The sequence below is a fragment of the Sceloporus occidentalis genome, unplaced genomic scaffold (assembly GCF_023333645.1).
Source record: "Sceloporus occidentalis isolate IW3139 unplaced genomic scaffold, rSceOcc1.0.p SCAF_16, whole genome shotgun sequence".
NCBI lineage: Eukaryota > Metazoa > Chordata > Lepidosauria > Squamata > Phrynosomatidae > Sceloporus > Sceloporus occidentalis.
Genome location: NW_028316996.1, coordinates 1,161,354 through 1,189,247, shown reverse-complemented (window position 1 = coordinate 1,189,247; position 27,894 = coordinate 1,161,354). Strand labels below are relative to the sequence as shown.

Sequence of the window (27,894 nt, the reverse complement as noted above, 5' to 3'; positions counted from 1 at the left end):
TAATGTAAGTACTATCGATTGTGTCCCTCGGTGTTAAGCAGAGAAATGCTAAAACTGTGGTAGGTCAATCACATGTAAACAGAATATTCTAAATAATCATTAACCTCATGTATCATCATAACCATCATACCCAGATATGAATCTTTCACATTTGTTTTAAATACATTTCTTATATATTTTTTTCCTCATGATTCATCCAGTAAAATACTTTAATATATTTTTACTTTAATATACTCCTTTAAATACATTTTGTACAAAAATATTTTGTTTAAAAAATATGTTATATTCTATAATTCTTTTATTCTAGTTGTAATTCTATAATTGTTAGTCATTTGTATCTTTCAAATATTCTATTCAATTATCTCTCTACTTACATTTGCAAATTTACATCGGCATATTCATCAGGAAAATGTATCCACAATATGTGGGCACAATGCAGTCCAGATTTAATAACTTTAAGATATACGGTATATATATATATATATATATATATATATATATATATATATATATATATATATATATACACGGTATATATAATTGCACACACACACTATTCAAACTGTTTTAGCTACCCTGCAAGGAAATATATACAAAGGTTTCATATCAGTGTAAATCCTATTATATGTTACATGGTTCTTTAGATTTAGCTTGGTCTATTAAGGTTTTAAAATATTTGGCAAACTTGGCAAAACACAGTGAGTTGATGAAAAAATACTTTATAGCCATAGTGGATATTATGTAAAAGAAGCCACTGATTTGAATTTGAAAAAAAACAAAAAAAAAAACAAGCTCAGGGTTACAAGTTCTAAAACTGATAAAGATATTTCCTACCCACGCAGTGAAAAATATTATATTACAAGAAGTTATTTTTGTGTTCTTTTTGCATGACATCTGGAGCATATAAAACAAATATTTATATTATTCAAAGGCTATTCTGTCTTCCATCTCTGGTTCTTGGCACAGGGTGAGGCAAATTGGATGCAGGAGAAAAGGTTTTATACATCAAGTTCACTGAGTTTTATTTTCATGCTATTTTGTTCTTCATTTTTAACAATTATACTCCATTCTGCAAACATTTTCTTCATTTAGTGCAATTCCACGTTTTTGGCATTTTTCCGTATCTAGGATCCTTTTCCTGTTAACCAGGATATATCTCCAGTCCTAAAGATAAAAAATATATATATATGGAAAATATGTGACATTTTAGCATTACTATTTAAAATAGTAAACGTGAAACATACTTCATAAAAGGAAAAAAAAAATCAAGCTAAATACACAACAAACTTAAAGAAGAGTAGCATTACACAACATGCACTATATCTAACGTTGAGTGGTTTGGCAATTAAAAGGGCAGTAATGGATTAAAAAAGACATTTGGAATTACTTGAACGAAACTATATGTATTTTTCCTGTCCTCATTAAATCAATCTTTGGTCATATAATGTTTTCTTTCACGTTGTGTTTGTCTTTTAAGAATTCTGAGGAAAGTCCCATACACTATCGTTCAAAAGTTTGGGGTCACATAGCTGTAAGACATTGGAGGATTTGGTTTTTCAGCATGTATGGCCACTTATGAAGTTCAAAAGAAAAAAAGATCAATGTATCCCTAAACATAATGCAGCACTTATAATTTAGGATATTAATTTATATAAATATGTAACTGCAGCCAGTAGCCTGCATCTAAACACTATTTTATCCCATGAAAATATAACTCTTTGGTCTAAAGTTGTATTTTAAAACATTGAACCATATCAATAGTTTTAACATTTAAAAAATATATAGTTTACAGTAAAGAAAATATAGTTCTTAGTTTTAAGTCATATACTGAGTATTTTAGTTACTTCTGTGTTACACATTATTGTCAGTATTTGAAAACCCTCAATAAACATATCTTTCGTTCCTATTTGTATGCTCAGAGATAAAGCTGTAACAAGTAATAACACACACACAACAGACAACTATGGAAGAATATAAATGAATTGACGTCTCAGCTGGACTCTAGAGGAAAGACAAGTCATCATCAACATTTTCTATGACTACATATCAAACAACAAGCATTACGGGACATGCATTTAAAAACATACTTGCCATGATGAATAAACATCCTTTATTGGATGGTAGCATTAAAAAGGCATTTTAAACATTTAACATAACAATATAATTAAAGATAACACAGCATAAATCAAGTATCAACATTCCATCGCTGAGAAAGCATTTTTTATTCTGTATTACATGTTGGCAAGAGGATAAAAAAGTCCTTACTTACATGCACTACATTCTAAAGGGTTGAAGAGTATATAATATTAATTATCATTATTATTATTATTCGCTCTTAAACCATTCAGAATGTTTAATATTCAGAATTATTATTATTTTAATAGTAACTAATCACAAGGGGTCTTCAACACCAGTTAATAAAAAAATATCTAAACTAAGTAGCCAGGTTTATTATACCATACATAATATAAAAACTGTGCCCTCTCCACCCAAAAGAGAACCTCCTCCTAGGTGTTACTTCAGTTAACCATAGCCTGATGTTTTAACATGGCTAACATATAACCCCAAAACACAATAACATCTACCAAACATTAAATATATGCTTTGTGTGAGTATTTTTCTCATGTATGGTATCTTGATAATATAAACCACTTCTTTAAATATTTTTAGAAATCCCTATGAGTGCTTATTTATCTCAATATATATATATATATATATATATATATATATATATATATACCATTAGAGTAAAAAATAAGTTATATAAATATATAAACATAGCTAAAAAGCTGCTGAACCATAAGCACAGCATGTTTAATATTGAAAATGTGTAGCCTTTTGGGTATAGACTTTTTTTTTGTCACATTTTGCTCTTGGAAAAAAATATTGCAGCTTTGCAACAGAAAACATAAAAAATAAGATACAAGCACTTACTCAACATCCCTCTTGCGTATTGTTTTTCCAGAGGCCATTACTTCTGCCACTTTGGATACTATGGGATCATAGTTTATACTTGCCACTGCAATGACCTCTTCATTCCTGTGACAGACAAGTCAGAGAAGCGCAAGTTTGTTTGGAATATGTTTTTAAAAGGATTACAGTCATTACAGATTGGAATGAATTAAAGGAGATACTGTTATAATTTCAGCATTAATGTTGTCAATGTTGACAGTAATTCAAGATTTTTTTTAATGATAAAATCATATATTTTACAGTAAGGATATTATAGAACATGCATATGTTGACTTTAAGTGCTTTTGATTTGTTTGTGTCTGTTGAGAGATCACTTTAGAAATCTGTGGACAGCTACCCTGTGCAGCCATGGGCAATCGCATCAAATATATGAAAGGGTTCAGGTGGAATGAAACATTTCATCTTCTTTACTCAATTGTGCACAATAAAGGTCCAATGCAAACAAGTTTCTAAAACGAAAGCACTAAACCGGCTATGTGTAAACAGAGTTATGTCAGTGAGTTTATGGAGGGCTACCTTGGCCGTTCATAGTGGGTAATGAAGATTGCAAGGAAAGATTAGCCCAACAATAATAAGATCAATGTTGAACTAGGGGCACTAAGTCTGTTGATAAAGCAGCTTGCAATTTGTAGACTGTAGGAAAGATATAGCTTTGTGAACACCGCTCAAGATTTCAAAGGTTTTCATGGACACAATAAGTGGAGTTATAGTGACCTATATATTGGCTCAGTAGAATTAGAGTGCAAGCTTTCAAGATAACTTAGATCTCTTCTACAGACCTGTTCAGGCATGCTGAAGAAGAAGCCTAAATTGTTTTTGCAAGTCTGCATTCTAATTCTACCCAGTACGTCAATAACAAACTATAATTAATATAAATAATATTTACCATTGCATTTAAATGTCATATATGCATACAATTTAAAATAATAAAAACAAATTATTCATAAATTAGGTTTTGACCTATACTTTTAATATTAATATGTAAATAGATCTAAATATGTTAATTGAGATAGCCCAATGATTTATAATAAATGCAAACGGCTATAAGCATTAAACATTAAACAGCAGGAATAATGTAGGCTTCCAGGCACTCTTTATCCAATATCGAGGGTTGTCTTTTCATTGTCAATTCTAGTTTTGTTATTCCTTTTGATGTGAATCATTTAAATGGTAAACATGTTAGTATTATTGTACTTAGATCAAACCATTCTGTTCTTTTTGAATTCCCAAAAACTGTAATATCAAAAAGAAGTGACCAAACGTTGAGGGTACCTAAAGGCATGATGTGATACCAAGACATTCAACCACAATCCTGCTGTAAAAAATCATTGACAAAACAGATCTTTTAACAATGTGTACAGTTCTTATTGAAGGTGCTGAATAATTATAAAATTATTACATCGTCAAATGAGGGCAAAGAAGTAGAAAAGAGGTTCCACATGAATTAAAAATCCCGTATGGAAAAGGTTGTTCCGGGAGGAGTGAACCAGAGAGTTACCACCTTTTTGAAAATGGGCACTATATAGACAGCTTGTACCACTGTAGAGGTTTTTGGAATTAAATTCCCATCACTTCATGAAGTTGATGACCATCAAGATCCCGAGCATTGTTGGAGTTTTTTTTTTTTTTTTTAGCCATTAAATTATAACATTCTAATTGAATGTATTCAAGTTGGCATATCACACATGATAACAGAAAAGTTACATGCATTATGATTTGCTCAACCGATTACAAATTGCAACCTTTACAGTAAACCTGATCAAAAAGTAATTAAAATGTTTAGAAAGACAGGGAACCAAGTGGAAATAAAGTAGATCAAAATAACATAACTGTGTTAAAAAATTATAAACACTCATGTGAATATGCTATTGCAAAAATTACTTAAAACAACATATTCATACGACATGTGATCCAGAATCAGGAAGTTTGATTTAAGATGCATGATATAGATAGATATATATATATATATATATATATATATATATATATATATATATAGATATAAATATATACATATATATATTTGTATGTATAAATGGTTTGAGTCCTATTTTGAAGTTTTAAAGCATATCAGAAAGAAGTGAGGTGTATAGGCTCCATCCTTGAAAATATATTTTTCAGATTTGAGAAGGTGCACCTGTCACTCAATAATGATGTGGCTGCAGCAGCTTGAGACAAGTTTATGGCAATATTTAATCAGTTTTTTTTGGTACTCCCACACGTGTACTGACTAGGCAAATAGCCAGGGCCGTGGTCATTCATTAGAAGTGCGGCCGCGGCCATTCAGTAAGTGCGGCCGTGGCTCGCCATCACTATGGGGTGGAGTGGGAGTGAGTCAGCCAGTTAGGAGGACCTTATGGGAGCGCCGCGGCACCCCTATTGTAATTACGCTCCTTATACCGTATAAGTGGCTGTGGTAAAAGGGGAGGGGCTTGTGGGGGTGGAGCCAGGGGGCAGCAAAATTATGTTTTGCCTAGGGTGGCAAAAATCCTTGCACCAGCCCTGCAAATAGCACTAGTAAGGCACCCCTGGCAGCATGAAAATCAAAAGAACCGATGTATTCCTCTAAAGAGTATGCTATGACAATACTGCGTGTGTAAACATTGCACTGTGGTTTTATGGTGATTTTATATAAATAACCGATGCCACAGAATAAGTAGAATAACTATTCAAGGGTCAACACATGAAGGTAGAAGGGAAGTTAATATACAAATGAATAAGATTAGCAACTCTAATGTTCAGTCCAGATAGAACCTGGAGAGATAACCTTAACCTGGAGCTTTTGAGAGCTCCTAACTTTACCTCCATTCATCTACGCAGGACGTCATCTTACTATTGGAAAATAAGATCTTTTCGGTTTTCCTAAACAGTAAAATAACGCACAACTCAACTCAAATTTAACAGTTTCTTTTAAAACATATACGTTAAACATCCCATAACTTGCAGGAAATTATGATAACCTAAAAAAAAATGGAAATAAAAATGCTTAACAATAAAATAACCTGTTACCTTCCGATAGTGGGCCACTCCATTTTCGGAAAAATAAAAAAAGTGTTACTTGCTACAGATATATAAGATTTTGACCCACTACTGGAAGCTTTTTTAAAATGTTTTACATGCAATGCCACATTTAGCCACCGGGGGTATCGCATAACACGGCTTTTGGTAGAAGCTATATGTTCTTCTAAATGTTCCATTTCAATTAATGTTTTTTTTGGTCAGGGCTAGATGAACATGTTGCCTATTAAATATGTTTTGGAATTCTTTATTGCTTGAGCACTAGTCTGGACTTGCTGTATCCTGACAGAATAATACAATGTATAATATGAAAATCATCAAATCCACTTTAAAGCTGTTAAAGTAACAGCCAATCAGGAAGATGTGTTCACTTTTATGCTGGAATACATTATCTTCTCAAGAGATGAGATAGGATATGTTCAAAAGTTTACAAAATATTGAGCTTTTTTAGGCTGAATGAATATCAAGGTTTTTCGGTGACAGAGCCAGTAAAATGTTTAAATCTGTATGTGTCGCAAGCATTAAATGTAGGATAAACAAGAACTACAATGTCATATCTTACAATACCCACATACATTTATGAAGCCCCTCCTTTGCATATGCCCTTTGTAATTTTTTCTTACCTGGTGTAAAACGCTACAAATTTTAACTCCTCGATATCTCCCTGAATTATGACATCATCAAAGCCTTCCCCATGCCCTTTGAAAACATGGAAAAAAGTAAAGTTTACTTTTCCTGAATTTATGAGCATTAGCAGGAATAGACAAATACATCTTATCGGGACCCATAACTTCATTGTGCATTTCAGTGATGTATTTACTAGACTTGGGCACCAGGGGCTCTTCGTGTTCGTCTTCGTGCTCGTCTTCGGGGGGGAAAAAACCTTCGTATTCCGCGAATATTCGCCCGTTCCTGTCTTCTCTTCGGGCGAATATTCGCGGACATTCTTCGTGCTCGTTTAATCTTCGTTTCCTTCCCGGTTGCCTTGCAGGGGTTAATACGGGGTTAACAACACATCGGAGCAGCAGCAGCTGCCGTGAAGGAACGTGTGTGCAACTCTATTGGTCGTTTCGGCAGGGGGCTGGTCTGGCATCAACTAGTGAATTGCAGAACGCACTTCATTCGTTGATGGCAGGCCAGCCCCCTGCCGAAACGACCAATAGAGTTGCACACACGTACTGAGGTGTACTGTACACAAAATGACCTAGAGACAAATGCTCCAAGGAACTTGGCCTCCGTTTATCATACACAATCACACATCCATAGATGTTTAATAAAAGAATAGGGATTATTTTACATTTTTAAATTGATTTTGGACCACTTGTAATACATGCCTAACATTTGCTACCTATTTACAATGGCATACTTTGCAACAACCCAACTTTTACTGGACAGGACTGGAAAAAAGCAGGACTGTCCACCAAAATCTTGGGTGTGTTGGCAGGTATGCGGATGGAAAAATGTTGGACAAGAACTAAAAAATAGCTTAGGGTTAATGTACGGTTATGTTTAAGATTAGTAGCAGTGCACTGCTTTGGTTAAAGATGTATTATGTCTAAATAATAATTTAATTTTAATGGGTTTTAAAAAAAATTAGGGGTTTATTTAAATGTATTTTAAAGTTAGATTTATTATTTAGTACTTTATTATATTTATTTAATGTTTATACTAGTGCTACCTACCGAGCTATAACTACCAACGTGTATTTGCATACCTAGTTTAGCTAAATTAGATGGGACAGGACTGGAAAAAAGCAGGACTGTCCCTGAAAAAGTTGGGTCTGTTGGCAGGTATGTGGATGGAAAAATGTTATAGTATGAAGTGTGAGTTATAGCGTTAATGCTAGTGAGTGTAGAAATGAAGGCCAGGACAAATAACAAGAGGAAAGGTCCTTGTGATTTTTGCATTGTACGTGTATGTGTTATGTGTGTTATGTGTGTTGTCACTTGTCACTGTGTTATATGTGTTATGTGTGTTATGTGTTATGTCACTGTGTTATTTGTGTTATTGTGTGTGTTATGTTTGGTTGGTTGTGTATCAGAAGGAAAATAATGAAATGGAAATGGAAAAGGAAATGGGAAAGGCGAATGAGTGGGCAATTGGCGACCCACTCACCTGTTTCACCCCAGGGCAAAGCACCCAAACACTGTCAGTCCTAGACGTTTGGCAGCGGACTTCCAGAGCTCAGACACAAGGCCCTAGCGTAAGCTGGCCACTCCGGCGGAGGTAGCAGGCGTTGCCACACCGCAAACAGACGCAGCCAGAGGGGAGAAACTGCCCTTACCACTAGGGACATTTTGGGCATGACTCTAGCCAGGAAGCGAACTGGCAGAGAAGAGATGCTGGCACCACCACCACCAGCAGCAGCATTGAAAAATGGGAAAGGCGAATGAGTGGGCAATTGGCGACCCACTCACCTGTTTCACCCCAGGGCAAAGCACCCAAACACTGTCAGTCCTAGACGTTTGGCAGCAGACTTCCAGAGCTCAGACACTAGGCCCTAGCGTAAGCTGGCCACTCCGGCGGAGGTAGCAGGCGTTGCCACACCGCAAACAGACGCAGCCAGGGGGGAGAAACTGCCCTTACCATTAGGGACATTTAAGGCATGACAATAGCCAGGAAGCGAACTGGCAGAGAAGAGACGCTGGCACCACCACCAGCAGCAGCAGCAGAATTGGGTAAGGCGAATGAGTGGGCAATTGGCGACCCGCTCACCTGTTCCACCCCAGAGCAAAGCATCCAAACACTGTCAGTCCTAGACGTTTGGCAGCAGACTTCCAGAGCTCAGACACTAGGCCCTAGCGTAAGCTGGCTACATTGGCGGAGGTAGCAGGCGTTGCCACACCGCAGCAAGTGCAACCAGGGGGGGAGAAACTACCCTCTCCATTAGGGACATTTAAGGCATGACACTAGCCAGGAAGCGAACTGGCAGAGAAGAGACGCTGGCACCACCACCAGCAGCAGCAGCAGCAGCAGCATTGGAAAAGGCGAATGAGTGGGCAATTGACGACCCGCTCACCTGTTTCACCCCAGGGCAAAGCATCCAAAGACTGTCAGTCCTTGGCGTTTGGGAGCAGACTTCCAGAACTCAGACACTAGGCCCTAGCGTAAATTGGCTACACCGGCGGAGGTAGCAGGCATTGCCACACCGCAGCAAGTGCAACCAGGGGGAGAAACTACCCTCTCCATTAGGGACATTTGAGGCATGATTTCAGCCAGGAAGCGAACTGGCAAAAGATGCTGGCACCACCACCAGCAGCACCGTTGGAAAAGGAAAAAGGTGAATGAGTGGGCAATTGACGACCCGCTCACCTGTTTCACCCCAGGGCAAAGCATGAAAGTCTGTCAGTCCATGGCGTTTGGGAGCGGACTTCCAGAACTCAGACACTAGGCCCTAGCGTAAATTGGCTACACCGGCGGAGGTAGCAGACGTTGCCACACCGCAAACACGTGCAACCAGGGGGAGAAACTACCTTAAACATTACAGATAAAAAAAATTAACTTTCCAAGCTAAGAGCTGGGTAACCCAACTTGGGCAGATTGAATTTAAGTAAGGCAATCTGCTCCATCAGATGAGGTGCCATGCGTGAGCGCTGTGGACTCAGTATGTTTCCAGTCATAGAAAACACGCGCTCACTTTGAACAGTGGTTGGCAGACATGATAGTAGCTGCTGCGCAACCCATGAGAGTGCAGGCCACACACTCTTCTTTTCATCCCAGTAGCTAAGAGGATCAACATTAGGCGCAGAAGGAACTTCACAGAGGTAAAGTTTGACCATTTCAGCAGCACTACTCTCCTTTCTGCTGCTAGCTCTGTCAGATGGTCCAACTATACTCCCAAGTGCCTCTTCCCAAAACGCAGCTGCTCCACTCAGCTGTGTTGTGCTGCTTGTGGCACTGCTGCTGATGCTGCTGCTAGGAGTAGCAGACCACATCATCTCTTCCTCCTCCTGCACCTCTCCCTCCTCGGACAGCATTCCCATTTTACGCTGCCATTCACGCACCTTGTTGACCAATTGCTCCCGGTAGCTACTGAGAACATTAAATTTCAAAGCTAGCTTTCCCTTAATTCTTGGATCGCAAAGGCACGCTAGCATCATTTCGGGACTCTCTTCCATTCGTTTGCGAAGGTGTACTTTTAGCAGATCCTTCAGCTTCCTGACTATGGCTGCTATGTCAGGATGTAGAGTGCCACCTTGAACAGCCTCACGGTTTCCAAGGAACACATCCATCTTGCTGCCTAGATGGGAGAACACTGGGATTACCTGGGCCAGACTGGCAGTGTTTGAGCTTAAATTTTCTGTGGCATCCCTGAATGGTTTAAGGACTGCCACTAGCTGGGCGATCACTGTCCAATCCTCCCTATTCAATGGAGAGGTAATCCCAATATTGTGCTCTGAGGCAAGATTATGGATTGCCCTCTGCTGCTCCAAAATCCTCTCGAGCATGTCTAACGTGGAGTTCCACCATGTACTGACATCCTGACGTAGGCAGTGTACGGGAAGACCTGACCTCTCTTGCTCTTCCCTCAAAAGTTGGCTAGCCTTAACACTATGGTGAAAGTGCCCAGCGATCTTTCTGCAGCGGGACAGAACTACTGCTGCCACATTAGTTCCTTCTGACATTGCTGCCTTCACTACAAGATGGATGATGTGGGCTGCACAGCGCACACCAACAATATGACCATCTCGCAGCGCTTTCACCATATTGGCACCTCCGTCAGTTACCACAAAACCAACTTCAACATTGGTGCCCGCCTCTGCTCCCACCCAAAGGCTAAACATTTTCCTCATCGCATGCAGAATGTTTTGGGAAGTGTGCTTTTCATCCATCACTTCTGCATGGAGAAGGAAAGATCGGTAGCCTGCTGCAGCAGCTTCCTTAGACACACCGGGCTGCCACCAGTGTGCTGTCAAAGAAAGAAAGGCATGCTGGCCGCTAGGTGCACTCCACAAATCTGTAGTGAAATGAACAGACTGACCAGCAGCCTTGGAAAGCTCCTCTTTCACTGCTGCAACACAGGACCGATACAATGAGGGGACAATGTTCCTGCTGAAAGTGGAACGTGACGGAACTGTATATTGTGGAGCCACAGCCGCCATCAATTGTTTGAAAGGCTCCCCTTCGATCATAGAGAAGGATGCCCCTCCAACAGCAATGAACTGACCAATCAGTCGCGTTACTTTATTGGCCTGCTGTTTGGGCATTGACCTTTTGGATTGGAATGCCACAAATTGTTCCAGGGTGGGCTGGACATGCAGTGCTCCAACCTGCCTTGGTCTCTGGCTGCCAGCACTAGTTGCTGCTGCTGCTGCTGCTGCTGCTATTGGCTCAGAAGAAGAAGCTGTTGGGGGTTTTCCACGGCCACCAGCTATGCTGCCTGCACTAAGTTTTCCCTCTGCATCTTTCCCCAATAGCACAGCGTTGTGTTGAGTGCTGAGGTGATGCTTCATGCTAGCACTGGTAAAATGGCCAGACACTTTCCCTCTGCTTATTAGCTTCCCACAATGTTTGCACTTTCCATAGCGCCCTTCTTCAACATTTTCAAAGTGCTCCCAAATTGGGGCGCGCATAGCCTTGGAGTGTGCCTTGGGTGCTGCTCCTACTGCTCGGGGTGGATGAACAGAGGCAGAACTAGTGGTGGTGGGACTGGTGGTAACAGTACTGGCCATAGTGGGACTGCTAATTGCTTTAGATTTGCTAGGTTTTGCTGCTGCTGCTGGTGGTGGTGGTGGTGATGATCGTAGCGGAGAAGGTGGAGGCTCAGGGGAAAATTGTGCACTAGTCATTTGGACACTGCTCCCTGAGGAATCTGATTCCTGACCACTCATCTCCTCTACTTCCTCTGGCTCATAGTCTAGCTCTTCATTAGCCAGATCGAATGGAATTCCTGCTAGGCTGGAGCTAAGACTGATATCGTCGTGAGACTCGTGACTAGTAGTAGTGCGAGCAGGAAGAATAGACTCTGCACTTGGCCTCTCAGTCTCAGGCTCCTCTGCTACCTCGCTAGGTGGAGTTCCACTATGTGTAGCCCTCTCTCTAACTGTCTTTACAAAAATTTTGTAAGGACTTGGTGGCTTGCTAGAGGTACTAGGAGGACATGGCGTGGCGGTACCAGTGGGAACAGTAGGCGCAGCACTAGTGGTGGTAGAGGCGGTAGAGGTGGGGGTGGTGGTGGTGGTGGTTTTCCCTACAAAGGAATGAGATCGCTTTGGTTTGGGACCCCTCTGAGTCTTGCTGCTCATTTGGCTCTGCTTGGTACCTTGCATGCTGCTGGTGGATGGGGAAGATGCTGCTTGGGGCAAAAGGCACTTCTTTTTAGTCACTGGGCTGGTACTACTTGTGCTACCCTTTAACTTTGAACGTGCTTCTGGTGCTTTAGGCTTTCCGTAAAAAACCATAGAGCTTGTGGGCCTAGCCGCACTACTACTGCCTGCTTTTGGTGCCTTTCCTTTACTTGATGATCCTTCAAGCAATGCTTCCCCAAATGATAAGCGAGAGCTTGGCCTACTTGGCCGACTAGACTGACGCAAAGGCTGCATCTTAGAACTGGTGGTGGTGCTGGTGGTGGTGCTGGTGGTGGCGGTGGTAGATGGAGCTTGTCCCTCCTTAGTCCCAAAAGGAGGATCCATTTCAAATTTTGTGTTGTGTGTGTAGTGTAGTGTAGTGTTTAAAAAACTATAAAAAAAATTAAAAAAAATAAAAATAAAAAAAAAGGAAAAACGAATTAAAGACAAAAAATTAGAGGAAGTTCTCTTCAGTGCTACTGCTTAAAAAGTAAAACTATGCACTACTGCACTGTGCTGTGTGCAATCTGCCAAAGTGCTAAAGTTATTTAAATTATTAACTCAAGATTAACTATTTAATAACTAGCAGTATTTTATTTTTAATTTGAATTTACACGGGCCTAAGAGCTTAGCCTACTACTATGCTAGCCTAAAGCTATATTTCCTTACTATAAGTCTACCTCTAGGCAGACGCTCTCAAACCCACTAAGCTAAAGTGAGGTTAAATCAGATTCAGTATATGATTTATTAATTAATATTAAGTTATATAATATTAATAGATTAGAAATAATTTACTTATATATTATGTATTATAGATAGAAGAATATAGATTATGAATTAGAATTTAGAATTAGAATTACTTATATTATAGATTATGAATTAGAATTTATATTGTTATATATTATTTATAATATATTATAGATTAAGATTAAAGAAGATTAGAATTATTTTAGTACTACAGCTAGTAGCTTGAAGCTTTGCTTAGTACAGCTCGTCACAGTCAATTTTTCTTGAAAAGAATTAGAAATAAAATAAAATGTCACAGCAAAACAGTTAGCTTCACTGCTGGCTGCACTCACTAGCCCAACAAGTTCACTTCACTGATGGAGTGAGGTGAGCAAAACACTAAGGGTACTTTTAATAAAATTGAAATAAAATGTAAAATAAATGAGAAAATCTTTGCAAAACAGTTAACGTCACTGCTTGCTGATCAAAAAAAAACACAGCACTTATGCGGCTGCACTCACTAGCCCAACAAGTTCACTTCACTGATGGACTGAGGTGAGCAAAACAAATGAAATAAAATGAAAGATTAATTAAGAAAAATTGACTTGGTCTCTTGCTGTTGCTAAAACAAAGCACAAACTATAGAGCTGCAGCACCAGTACTAATAAGATTAGCTGAACTATACGCTAGTAGTAATTATTTAATATTATTACTTTTATTTATAGCTAATTTAATTAACTATTAAGACAAGAAAGAATTATAGAATTATTGATATTACTGATTTTAGATTAGACACTAGTAGATGTCTTGAATGTCTACAGTACACTCTACACTAGTATACTATTACTAACTATAACTGACAAATATATATATAATTTTATAATGAATTCAATTATTAATTATATTAATTAATATTACTGATTTTAAATTAGACACTAGTAGATGAATGTCTACAGTACACTCTACACTAGTATACTATAGAATATATATATATATATGACTGACAAATATATATAATAATGAACTATTAAATTATAGATTCTATTAAATTATTATTTATAAATTCTATTTAATTTATTTAAGCAGGACAGGCAATAGGCACTAGTGCCAGCCCAGGGCAAGGGCACCCCAGTGCCACTGAGGCACTGGGTGCACTGTCAACTCAACAGCACTTACACTACAGTTGATGACAAATTAAATAAAAAAAAATTAAATTAATCAAATTATTATTATTAATTATATTAAGTAGCACTGAAGTGAGGATGAAGTACACTGTGAGAAATGGCAGGCTGAGGCTTACCAGTCTCACACAGAACAGAACAATCTCTCTGTAACGCTCGGATGCAGCACAGCAGTGTTGCCAAAGCAGTCACAGCGAAAAATGAATGGATCTCTCAGGTAAGCTCTGGTCTTATAAAGGCGCCTTCAGAATTCAAAATACAGCAGCACAGGCATTGGACGAGACCCTTAGCGTGACGTCACAAGAGTGAGCTGATTGGACAGACGAGATCAGCTCACTCCTGTTTGTGGTTGTGAGTCTTCGTCTTCTCCTACGTTTTGCCGGCACTGTATTCTCTTCGGCGTGTCTTCGGAACGAACAAAAAAACGGCCTCTTCGTGCTCGTTTTCATGTTCGCCCGAAGACGAATGCGCAAGTCTAGTATTTACCTTCGGTGCTGCCCTAGGCCTAAGCCAGGATAGCTCCACCAGTCACCCTCTCCTCACCAGGCAGAAACTAACTATGGAGCTGTGCCGACACAGAACAGTGCCACTACGGGGTGTTTGCCATCAAGATAAAATTCTAATTATTATTGCAGTTCATTCAATCCAAAAGAAAGGAGAAAATAATCTCAAGATTGGCTCCCTGTTATGCGGCAGAGGGGCTTCCGACCCAACCATATAAAAGTACTATGCCATCTAAAGATCTCTTAGACGTTCGGCTACAATGTCTCTCAGATGAAATAACTTCTTAAAACCACACAGACAAATTTAAGATAGGTGGGGTTTATGAACTATTTATGAAATATTTCATAAATATTTTCATATTATAATATTATTATATATATATATATATATATATATATATATAATTAAAATTCTTAGTTGAAAGCATTTTTGGCTTTTCTAAAGATATTTTTCACTCCAGCTACTCAATTCAACATGCATATAAATTATCAGTGATTTACCAGCAAACCGTATACTCTTTCCAAACATTGCTGTCCACAGGTAGGGAACCGTATTGATTTCTGTGCCTTGTGCCAACATGTTCAGAGCTGCAATACGGCCTTTCAAAAAGAAACAATAGTACGTGAGAATGCATATGAGATAACGTGACAGAAAACAGGAACTATATAAAATTCTGAATTGTTTCAAAAATATCTTCTTAAGAAGTTAAATTCAAGGAGTTCATGTGAACACACGGGTTATTCACTATAGTGAATTTCTGCAAAAGAATTTCAGCAAACCTAAATTGCTGGGAATCTTTCCTATGTTATCCGACATTAACCAAATCTATATGTTTCCAGTGTGAATCCACTTGAAAAAAAACAGTTGAGAAGAATAAGATCTGTGAAGAATTAGGAGGAAACCCAGTTAATTTAGTTCCCAGAATGGGCAGATATGGTCCTTTTAATAGGTTTTGCAAATTTTAATCTTAGGTCTGTCTTGACTATACATTAATATACATATTCAGATATGAATTGATATATATGTTTTATCAAAAATATAAATGTATAACGATGATAACAATGAGATTATAACTCAGAAAGGATTTTTTCCCCAGAGTGGTATATGTTGGTATTTTTTGAGATTGAGGGGTATGCCTATAACTCAGGGTTATTTTCATGGTATTTACTTAAGTAATCAAAGAGAAAATAAGGTGTGAACATAACTGGGTACTTTCACATTCCAGACTATTTATTTAGTCATTGTATTCTATACTGATTTGACAATTCCCCAAGATAGACTTTTAAACAAGACCTTCAAGTTACATAAAAACATCACAGAGCCATTCCAACATTAAAGATGCCCCCATTTTATAAATGTACCTATGCTGGAAAGTTGTGGTTCAACTCACTGACTTTGTATGTATTATGAAGGTCCAACAAACTCCAAATTACTACAGCAAGAAGGATTGAGCTGGTCAATAGTTAAAATCAGCAAGGTGACTTTCAACACATCCCAGAGGTTTACCTGCCCATTGGACAGAGCCCACCAAACTATTTTACTGAAGAAGTTTACGAGTGTTGGTCCTTCATAATACATAAATACACAAGTAAGTTGAAACGACAACTTACCTGCTTAAGTGAATAAACCTCTCAGTGAATAGTTTCCCTTTAAATCATATGATCGTGGCATTAATGAGTTAATACTACCTTGCATGTGTGCCATCTGCCAGTGAGGTACATTCACTTTTTTGTTATTCCGAAAAGCCAGTGGGAAGGTTACCACATCCCCAGCAGCAAATACTCCTGGAACATTGGTCTGCATCATCTACAGAAGAAAGAATATCAATATGGTCTTTGTGCGCTTGTCATCTAGGACTCACATGGGCAGGGTATGACCTGATAAATACACTTGTATCCCAAACACCCAATTTCCAAAATGTTGAGACCCAAGGGATTTATACGTAAAAATAGTTACATTTCCATCACGCCCTGTGTAAGAAAATGGTTCCCCACTCATACTCATCAGATCTCCTTATTTGTATGGATTTAAAATGTACCTACTTACCTTGTTAACTGGAATAAAGCCTCTGGAATCGATAGTGATGCCACTCTGCTTTAAAAAGCCTGTAGTAGGACTTGCTCCTATAAACAAAATATTTTTTTTAGATAATAATGTAAAATAAAATAATTTGATCTACTGATCAATATGGCATATATTACCACATATTTACGGTACATAGTAAAACTGTCAAGTAAGTTGTACCAAGAGTCTTTATTTACATGGTGACAGATATCATCTGACAATGTCACATTCCAGAATAAAGCATAATTTTGTACATTTTGTATTTTTTTCCTTACCTATACCTATAACACAAACATCGGCTCTAAGGACCTTTCCGCTCTTCAGCACCACTTCTTTCAGCTTGACGCAGATATGGAACACAAAGGCGATATAAATAACTAAACAAGCCAGGATGCATTTTTAACTACATAGAAGTGAAAGCAATTGAGGATAACAGAAGTGACTGTAACATCTGTAAAGCTTGTTTCAAGAACTTAATGAGAGCTAGCCAATGTAATAGTCGGTGTCCGCAAGGTTAAAAAGAGCCTACCTTTCCTTCCTGTTCTCGTAGTTCTGAAACCTCCGTCTGCATGTAGAACTTCACTCGATTGTTTTCAAATAACTATAAAGTGAACATATAAATTCTACATATATACTCTGTGTTACTTTTGAGTTACAATAAGTACTAATACATTTAATACAACTGTATTAAAGGAAAAATCTATGCTTTCCGAGTTTTGCTTTTATTTGCGCTAGAATCATCTGTTTTCTCTACATAATTCATTTTGTTTCCTATACAGCAGTCGTTTTGATATCGTCTAAAGCTTTATTAGGGACCTGTAGTCTTGATCACAGCATGGAAAACTGAAGGACAAGTATAGTACTAAATAGATCAGGAAGGCAGTTGGCAGAAAATTGGAATAATTCACTTTTATTAAAATAAATGCATCTGGAAGTAGGCTTTTTGATAAATGTCACCAAATGTTTAATTATTTACTATTACTATTTATATAAAAAAAGAAAAACACATCAAGTGTAGACTAACAATAATAATTACCTTCATAATGGCATGTCCAACCTTCTCCCCTAAAAATTTCTTGAAGGGGATATTCTCCAGTTCTACCACAGAGACCGAGTGGGCCTTTTCACACAAATAGGATGCTACTTCCATACCTGAGTATGAACAGACTCATTTAAAGCTATTGTTCCACTTTGACAAAACATTTTCTGAGCTCTCTGGTATGATAACCAAATAAAGGTTTCCTAAAACAACGCTGAAACTTATACAGAGCTTTTCCAGGTTGACACCACAACAACCTATTAGTGTAAATCACATCATAAAATATCATACGCTGTATGGAATATATAAGAATACAAGCACTGAATACAACAAAAGTATAAATTGTGGATTACTGGTAAAGCAAACATTTCAGACTACAACTCAATCATTAGCACGCGGTTTGTATAAGTAAACTTTAGGGTTTGTTCGCTAAATGGAGAGTTGGCAAGAGAGTTACTGACCCAAGAAGGAAGCTCCCACAATCACAGCATTCTTGCTGCTTGCAAGCTTCACTACCCTGTTGGCATCCTCAGGGGTTCGGAGTGTGAAGACATTATCCAGTTCTTTTCCTTTACAGGTAAGGGTTTTAGGGCTGTGGAGAAGTGTCATTGAAATTGGTGTTATTTTTTCACCCTTAGATATTGTTTACTATAATTTTGCAGTTCATATCTAGAACCTCGTAATCCATATTGCTGAATTGTTTCCACTCTTGGGTCTTTTTAGTCTCTAGATGGAGGCTGGCAGCCACATTGTATTGACAGGTACTGTATATTTATGAACAGTGTATCGGGACTATGCAGTGTGCTATACCATTCAGTGAGGGACATGCTGTGAAAGTTATTTATTTCTTGGCTCCCAGGTTTTTAACTCACGTGCTTCCTGTGGCAATCAGAAGTTTGTTGTACTCCATTCTGAATCCATCCTTGAAAACCACCATTTTATTCTTTGTGTCCACATTGACAACCTGAAATCATTTCTGCAGAATGTGAATTTAAAGAACTCTTCGAGCTGAAATGATGGCGTTTGCCCCTATATAATAATCTATAACACATTCTTAAACATAACTGCAGGTAAGCTTCCCCCTTATCGGTTGATCAGGGTGCTCTGTGTCCATTTACAAGAGTGGTCCTGGTGGCCCTTGTGGCCCTTTACACCGTCAAGGACGTTGCCTAGCCAACATAGCCTCCATAGCACACTGTACCTGGCACCATACATTCTCAATAGACGCTCATCAAAAAGAACTGCAGCCTAGGTGCATTTCTGCCATTTGCTAAGTAGTACAACCACCTTAAATGGGGTTCTGCCATAAATAATAAAAAAAAGTAAAATAAGTAATAAAATATATATATTCTATATATAGAGAGAATATATATAGTCTGTTCCTACTGCCTTATTTCTTAAATTTGCTTATTTTAAATACTTACCTGCGTTTCTGTCAGAACTTCGATGTCATATGTGTGGAAGAATTCTTTGGAACGAAGAAATATCTGCTCAGCCTGTGAGTCCATAGACTAAAATAAAACAAGATATTATGCAATGGAGATAATGAAATAACCTCCTGACAGAGAAAAAAAAATGAATTCATCATATAGTTCTTATTTTACTGTTGGTATAAAATTCACTTACAAGGTGGTTACTGGTTAGCAGGGTACACATCTCTATATTCATTCGTCTAAATTTTGACGCTTACATTTTAGATGTAAAACCAAATGTAACTTCACCTATAAGACAGCCCTAAACTTTACATTTATTAAGACACCAATAAACCTAGCATTTTATGTTCACCATTAACATTCACTAGTAGCGCCATTTGAGTGCCAGGCTATAAGCGATGTAAGATTTGTGTGACTCTCTATGATATATTCACTAAAACTCTTTATTATTTATGTTTAGTACAAGACTCTGGGTCTTGGTTACAAAGAGTAGATGTCTCATTTTAGACATTATCTTTTCTGTGAGATTCTCGCTTAATGAAATATCGAACAACTTTAATTAACTCATTTGTGGCGCTGCTGCTTTGTCAACTGCGTGTTTTAATAAATGATCCATTAAACTAATTTGTGTCAAAGAAATGAATGCACTGTTGAAATTTCCAATATTTACTAAATGATCTAGCATATCGATTTTCCACATAAAGTTGAAATTTTATAAAACCAGTTAGATTGATGAGCAAGAAAGGAGATTACATTTCATGTTGGTTTCTCGTTTGTATGAGGACAGGAAATCAAGGGGTGGCTGCACCTTTATTGTGGGAGTTCTGTAGAGGTTAATCAGAAATTCGGGATATACGGTGACATCATTAAACAATAATATAAGTTTAAAGAAATAGAAAAGTCTTGTTAAAATACTTTTTGATCCAGTTTATAATGCATTTAACTGGCAGGCATTTGGTAGCTGGGAAGAAGGTAACTGAGATAGATTTCTCATTATCTAACTCAAATAACTAAACTAATGTCTAATCACTAGACAATAACCAAAGAATGCTTGCAGTGACATGTGTTGGAGTGGATGTCCCTGCAGCTTGCTTTTAGAGACTTATTAGTTAACGTTTAAAACTTTTCAATATGTGTTCTTTTAAATACCCATAATTTTATAGAAAAAAAAGAGGATCTGTTGTGGGAAAATGTAATGATGATTCGCAAATGCATACATACTTTGCTTAGTTTGGATCGATCATATGGCAAGTATTTCTCCGAAGTGCACATTACAATCCTGTCTGAGAACCCCTCCTGCCTTAGGGTTTCTGCACACACTAAACCAGCAGGTCCTAGGACAAGACAAAATATATATTAGTAGGAAAATCGATATTAGTAACTAGAGCGGGTTAAAGCTATTCCAAAAATGGCTGAAAGTAGTACTTTCCTTCTCGTGGAAAGTCCCACAGAAAAAAAATCAGGTTTTCAAGATCATTTAAGCTCAAAATGTTTAAGTTAAGTGATTGCTCATGACTTCACAACACACAAAAAGTTTCAAGAAACTACCACTTTCCACCAGAATTTTAACTTGTCTTTCCTCCTAGGGAAGTTAAGATGAAAGAAGGACACTTCTAAGTAGGATCAGTCCGATATACTGATTAATGCACTAGAGAGCAAAAAAATGGGCTTCTCTTGAACAGGGACTACATGGCAAGACATTAAGATTTGCTAATTCTTGGTCAAGCAAGCCATCCAGTTAAAAATATATATTTTTAGCCTCTTTTGGGAAAACTAGAAAGATTCACCCATTTGTAGCTCAAATGCCAGTGTTTTCACCCAACTTTATTTTTTTTAGCTGGGGTGGATGGAATTTATATCTGGACACTTATTGTAGTTTACATAATCTCTTTTTATAAGGATAAAGTATTCAGGAACATGGCAAAAGTTACCTGCTCCGATGATTAGAATATTGGTAATGGCTGTGCTGTAGTTACTCAGTGCTATACATTTGGCCATAACTTTCGTCCTCCGTTGTGACTGAAGAGCCTGAAATACAAATAATATTACAACATTTGAAATATATTTAATCATATTCTCCATGAGATTACAAAAAAACAATATAATTAAACAGAACTGCAGTGATCAAAAGTCAAAATAAGCAATTTACATTTGTGGTCAACATTATTGGCATCATGTACAATATCATGAAAAATTATTTTAAATGTATCTACTTTGCATTATCAAAATATTTATTGGGATGACCAAAGGTTTTCAACAAAAAAGGATGCCTTTTCAACTATAGTGATTTCACAGACGACATAAAATATCAGATGCACAGCATTAAAGGCACTCTTGCCTTTGGTTGCACAACCGTTGGCAACAATGTTTCTTGTAGCCATCCATATAGGCGACCTACACTTGGTGTCTGCTAGCATTTTCTCCCATTGCAGTTTGTTCAAGATCTCGAATGTTTGCAGAATTAACTTTCCCAGTAGCAGTTATAATCTTTTTCCAGAGATTTTCAGTTGGATTGAGATTAGGACTCATTGATGACCAGCCCTATGATGGTTAAACAGTCCATTTGTTGTTTTCAGCTACTCCTTGGTGCTTTTGGATGTGTGCTTTGGATCATTGTCCTGCTGGAAGACCCATGATCTTCAACCCATATCTAGTTTTCTGACCTGAAGTAGCACATTTTGCGGTAAAATGCTTTGATTATCCTCTGATTTCATGGTTATCTTGATATGTTCAAGGCTTCCAGTACCAGAGGCAACAAAGCAGCCCCACAACATTACGTATCATTTACCATATTTAAATGTAGGTAGATTGTTCTTTTGCTTATAACCTATATTTGGTCACCAATAAGCATAACACAGGTCAACCTTGCCAAAGAGCTTACTTTGATTTGAAGAACATGTTCCCAGAATGAGTGTGGTTCCACTAGGTAGGTTTTGGCAAACCTCAGTCTTGCCTTTCTATCTTTTGCTTTCAGCAGTGGTGTCCTTTTTTGGCCTTCACCCATAAAGCTCTTCTTATTTACCATGTGGCATATGATAGGGGTTGAAACTATCACTGAAGATTCCTCCAACTAAGCCTTAAGCTGTGTGGATATCTAACATGTTTTTTCCACATTTCGCACCAACCTCTGATGGATTTTCCTATTGCCACCATGTGCTGGTAGGTTCTTAGACAGTTCCATGAGCAGCAAACTTCTTAATATCATTGCAGACTCTTTAAACAGGGATGCCAATGTATTGGGAAGTGGCCATGCACCCTTTAGAATTCTTATGTCTGGTGAAAATAGTGTTTCTGACACTATCATGTCATTGGAAAAATGGAACATGGAATAAAAGTGGCCTTTTTAAGCACTGAAGTCATCATTGATTGTTTGCTTAAAGCCATGTGAGCACTGACAATTTACAAGAGTCTAATTTCACAGAAATGACATTTTAGTTTTTTTAGCCACTTTGTGTACATCCAAATTAAATCCAATGCCTTGCTACTATTTTTTTTTATTTTTTATAAAATTTAAAAAAATGATTGCTTACCTGTTTACTTGCACGAATATAGACTCTCTCCTTTTCAACCTTTACCTACAGTATACACAAAATTACACCAATTATTGATTCAATCAATATACCTACATTTAATGTTCTATATTTCCAGCCTACCTATGCATAATAAAAATAGGTATATGTCCTAATTTTATGCCATTAGCCCTTAAACCCCGTGGTATCTATATAAATATTTCTGATTATATGTATTAAACCAAATACTACTATTGCGACTATTTAGAAAACAGCCGTTGCCTTTATTCAACATTACTGCCAAAAATCTTCTTGAACCTTATAATATTGAAAATGTAAATATATGTAGCTGGAATTACCTGAAACTTGGGCAAACCATCCAAGCCTGGAAAGTCTTCAATGTCACCAGTTGCAATATTAAAGCAAGCACCATGCCATGGGCAACGTATTCGTCCCCTGGAGAGGACTCCTGTTTAGAAAGAAAGGTACAAAAACAAATTACTTGTTTATATGTTGCCCTATACAAAGTTTCATTGGAAAGACAAAGTCTATGGTGCAACATACTTGCAAATCAAAATCAGGATTGCCTTATGCCTAATCTATGCATGTTTAAATTCCCTAAAACACTGGGTCTAAGTCTTCCGTGCTCTATCACTCAATTACAGTGTCTCTATATGTGGCAGATATTAGAGATTTAATTTAGTAGGAGACTTGGATGGAAATATGTTGAAGCAAAGTGCAAAGGCAACTAAGGCAGCCTCTATATGTAAGGTCTTGGTAGTCTAGAAAACCTACAGGAGTACTATTAATTTATTTTTTGTTGTGCTACAAGGGCCTCCCCTTGTATAAGAAAAATAATAAAAAATAAATAAAAATAAAAATTGAGAAAAAGATGTTAACTAGACAAATATAAAAACTAAGGACTAAAAATGGAAATTTAGCCTCGTTGCTGAATAATATAATATAGAGCCGAGGGGAACTTTGCTGGGGAGACATACTATACATGAGGTTTGCCACAGACTTCCCAAGAATCAAAAAGCCACTAACATATACGTAATGTAATATAAAGAGATAAAGCATTGACCCATTCGAAGTATATCAGCAACATTATTACTACCTGTAATGTGTTGGATTACTCTCCATTTAATTATGGGGAAGACAGTACAGTAAGAAGAAAATGACATCATCTACATAATCTACTCTCATGTTCACTTTGGTGGAATGAGAACATAGAAATAATCACCTTATTTTTATTTAAAAAAAACATGGGAGGAATAAAGAAATGGTTACAACATGCCAAGAGAGCAATGAGTGAAGAAAACACAGCCTATTTAGATACATAGAAAGGGTTGTTACTTCATTTTCATTGTAAGGCAGTTGAAATGTTCAAAGATTTTGGAGTCATTCCAAACAGGCAGTGGACATTGACTAAATGATGAAATACAGTATCAATGACATTTCTCTACCGACCTTTAACTAGCGGTGCTCCATAGTGGGGGCACTTGTGTCCCATTGCATAGTATTCGCCATTTTGCTTAATGAGTAAGGCTTTGCCAGACCCTAGGTCAACCTCTCGCATCCTATTGGTAAACAAAATCAGTAAAATTTAGTTGAGAAAAGAACACCGATAATAAATACATGTATTGAGCTGATATATTGCTATTTGAATTCCTTAACAGAAGCAAAAATGACCGTAATAACAAATAATATAGTTTAATTGTCACTAAAAGCTCTTTACAGCTGCTATTATCTTAAAGTTCCCTCGGACCATGTCAGAGACCATATCAGATTATGAAAATAAGGCTGTGGAGTGCAACCACTTTACTTTTTCTATGAAATTCATTTAATGGCTTTTGTGGTAAAAAAAAAAAAATCAATCCTATTGTTGTTATGTACGCCACAGAATTTAAAAGAAAAGCTGGTTAATTGTTCATTTGTTATGGCAGCAACATGGAAATGGCTACACTATGGCACCTTGTCTAGCGTATCTTACAAATAAGTGTAAGAAGATAGGCAGAGGTTTATAATATCAAATGTAGACTAGAATAGTTTGTGGAATCAATCCCAGAACATACTGTCCATTCTCCAGGTCCTTCACATGACAAACTGAGGCTTCCACTATATCCTTGGGGTTTGTGTAAGGATTAAGGACTATAGGCCGGTCTTCATGGTGATAGTGTCTTGTAGTTCCATTGGTTTTGTAAGCGAGTGGGCTGGCTTTGCCATTGGGAGACATATCTTCTTTGTCTCTTTCTTTCTCTGGTAGGACTACTTCTACTTTTACCTCAACTGTAAAGAAAAAGAGAATTAGATTTTATGGCTAATGTACTGTAATTACTCTTGTTGTATTTGTTTGATTCTCATCTAAGACTCAAGCTGTTTTTTTTAATTAAAAAAAAAAAAGAAAATAGTCACCATCTTATTCTGAGCATACTTATTGATAATTAAAAGATTTTTTCTAACATGTTAGAAACAATATTATAATTAGACACGTTTTTGAAAAATACCATTAGATTTATGGAATATAAAACGTCAGGTTTAAGAGTTATTCTCCCCTATGAGAATATATCAAGAGAACATTTAAATTAATGAATTGCCGACAACTGAAAGAGCAGATAACCCCCTATATATTACTGCTAAACCTGCATACAGTCATGAGAATTAGATTTTGGTGAATTGGTATCTTAACCCCCTTTTTTCTATGTTTAATTATGTGGGGATATCTTTAACATTTATTTAACGCTGCTTAAACCGGTACATATTTCTATTAATCTGTTAAACTATTTACTATGTCCCAACTCCCAAACGTTCCTGTTACCAAAGATCATGTCGTTTTGGAGAAGGCAGTACAAGCTGCATCATACCTGTTTTGAGAAGTGCAACTCATGGAGGCTAAGCTCCAGTTTCTTCCCCGTTGGGAAACTACAGACAATGATAAAAAATCATCATCTAATATTTTTAAATATTTGTTCTACAAAACAATGTCTGGAGCACAATTAGCTAGAAAACTAAAAATGGTTCATTGTTAGTTTATAACTAATCTTGGAATATCTTCTATGAGTTTAATCGTTTGAAACTTTTTTGGATGCTTCCCAATAAAGCCTTTCTTCAATTGTTAAAATAAAAAAGACTTGGTCCTTAAAGAGATTTCTCCTAGAGGTCCTGGGGAATTCCTGTAATAATCCTAGGAGCTCTACCTTCTCAATAAATGGGGTTTTTGTGTTTGTTTTTTAATAATACAACAACTAGTGGATTGTAAATAGGAATCTCAAAGTAAAAGTGTTGAAGTGGTTAAAGGAATTATGGAATGCAATCATATTTTGGGGGTTTTTTATTAAAAAATTAATCGACTCAGCTAAACCCTTCATAATGAAGTTATTATTTTTGAACGCAGCATCAGCTGCCAAAACTGGTCATACATCAGCTTACCCCCCATTGCTATGAAAGCCACAGAGCGAATAAATTTAACATTGTTTTTATGGTTACTCTAGCACAGTACAGGACATATTGGTCCAAACTCATTATCATACAGCTTTCATTATGGTGTTTGTTCCAGCTAAATGTTGTGCTCATTATAGAAACTGAAGCGTAATTTTCCAGGGATTAATTGTAACCTAGAGTGCTGTTTAATCCCCCAAGCAAGAGTATAGACTTAACATTCCTACCAGCAGTCACCCAGGACATTTCTAAGGGTAATATGGGTCATTGGGGAAGGCTGTATGCCATGTGACAGTAATTCTAGCTTTTAGATACACTTACCTGGTTTGGGTTTCGAGAAACATCCTCCCATGTTGCGTTCGGTGATAATAGATGAGTATTAAAGGATCTTCAGTTAGGATGTTAAGGCACACAATGGCTGTGGATGGCATTCAGAGTTTTGTAACTGCTGTCATTCTGCGTAACCTGTATAAAATTAATATGTTGCAAGTAATGTATAGACTGAGACTTACCAACATGCAAGTGTTACAGTATCCAAGAACATATAGCAAGTAGCAAATAGGAAAATATACCCATATATCCCTCTGTATAAGTATTTACAACCGAGCCTGGCTAAATAATAAGCCAAATACTATAAAATGTCTCTATCACTCTAACAGGCAAGCCATTGACATTCTCAATAGATGAGTATTACTAAGTATTGTTTGATGATTTCTGATGACCAGTCCAAGCCTGTGTGGTAGAGCGGCGGACACTACTGTATGATAAACCTTACAGATACTTTAAGCATGTTAAACATTTAAATAAGTACTTGGTGGTATGGTGGGACACTAGTTGGACAGCCGATTTTTACACAAAAAAGTAACTTTTGTTTTACTCTACATAATCTAATATATGATTCCTGCTCCCTCTGTATAAAACCAGTACAGGTTGGGTATGGGTTGTTACTTTTAGTGTTATTTATGTATAGGTTCAGAGATTATAACAATGAAGGCAACAATGTTAAAAAGTGATTTTTGCGGAACAAAAGGCATTTTTAATATAATGTTTTGTCATCAAGAGACATTTAGTATAGCAGAAGCAAGTGATTACATCTACAAAACATCCTTAAAACCTTTGAACCCAGCCTTATGTGAGGTAATAAATTGCACTTCCCAAACAAAAATATTTACAGTATCTTGTACATGTATTATATCATCTATGAGCACATGGCTATTTGGGTAATATATAATTGGTGGTATAAATTACACTTGAACAATTGTGTACAAAATCTACATTTACAAAGAAAGAGAATGCAAGAAAAAGTACAATTGCAAGAAAGTGTGAAGTCGACAGCCGTTGTTAGACTATGTTAAACATCAGCTCCCAGAGAGCCTACTTACTATAAACCAGTGGTGCTAAAACTTGCAAACTCTGAGCTATCCTTACTTTATTTCTGCACATACTGAGAAGCATTTTGAGAAGTAACCCATCTGCAATTTAGAGTTCTTTTAAGTTCATTGGTTTTCCAGTGCTAATCTGCACAAATACATATATAATACATACACTAGACATGGGCTGGTCAAAAATGGTTGATTCGGTCACCTTAGCTTGCAGCCCAGGTGTAGCTAGACACTACAACATGATTTATAACTATAACACTGAAAACTCTCATTCATAAGAAGCACTGCTTCTCCTGTTCTCCGTGTCAACACCCAAATAATCCGGGTCGCAGGAACAGGG

The 27,894-nt window shown here is 37.2% G+C and overlaps 1 protein-coding gene across 3 annotated transcripts; it reads right to left on the bottom strand.

Annotated features, from left to right (window-relative positions):
- Nucleotides 1-1,124: 1,124 nt before the first annotated feature.
- AIFM3 (AIF family member 3) lies at nucleotides 1,125-26,524 on the bottom strand. Of its 3 annotated transcripts, none has more exons than XM_089481858.1 (20): nucleotides 26,494-26,524; nucleotides 25,599-25,616; nucleotides 24,810-25,023; nucleotides 24,205-24,314; nucleotides 23,094-23,203; nucleotides 22,756-22,800; nucleotides 21,157-21,253; nucleotides 20,447-20,559; nucleotides 19,217-19,303; nucleotides 18,665-18,756; nucleotides 18,254-18,384; nucleotides 17,790-17,905; nucleotides 17,283-17,354; nucleotides 17,029-17,092; nucleotides 16,736-16,812; nucleotides 16,378-16,495; nucleotides 15,190-15,288; nucleotides 6,615-6,690; nucleotides 2,935-3,039; nucleotides 1,125-1,164 (listed from the first exon to the last, which is right to left on the bottom strand). In XM_089481858.1, the coding sequence occupies exons 1-20, from the start codon at nucleotides 26,522-26,524 to the stop codon at nucleotides 1,125-1,127; spliced, it is 1,815 nt and encodes a 604-aa protein (XP_089337984.1). The 3 variants fall into 3 exon arrangements, with proteins under 3 accessions (XP_089337984.1, XP_089337983.1, XP_089337985.1); XM_089481857.1 differs by lacking the exon at nucleotides 25,599-25,616 and adding an exon at nucleotides 2,088-2,108; XM_089481859.1 differs by lacking the exon at nucleotides 25,599-25,616.
- Between the last annotated feature and the right edge of the window lie 1,370 nt (nucleotides 26,525-27,894).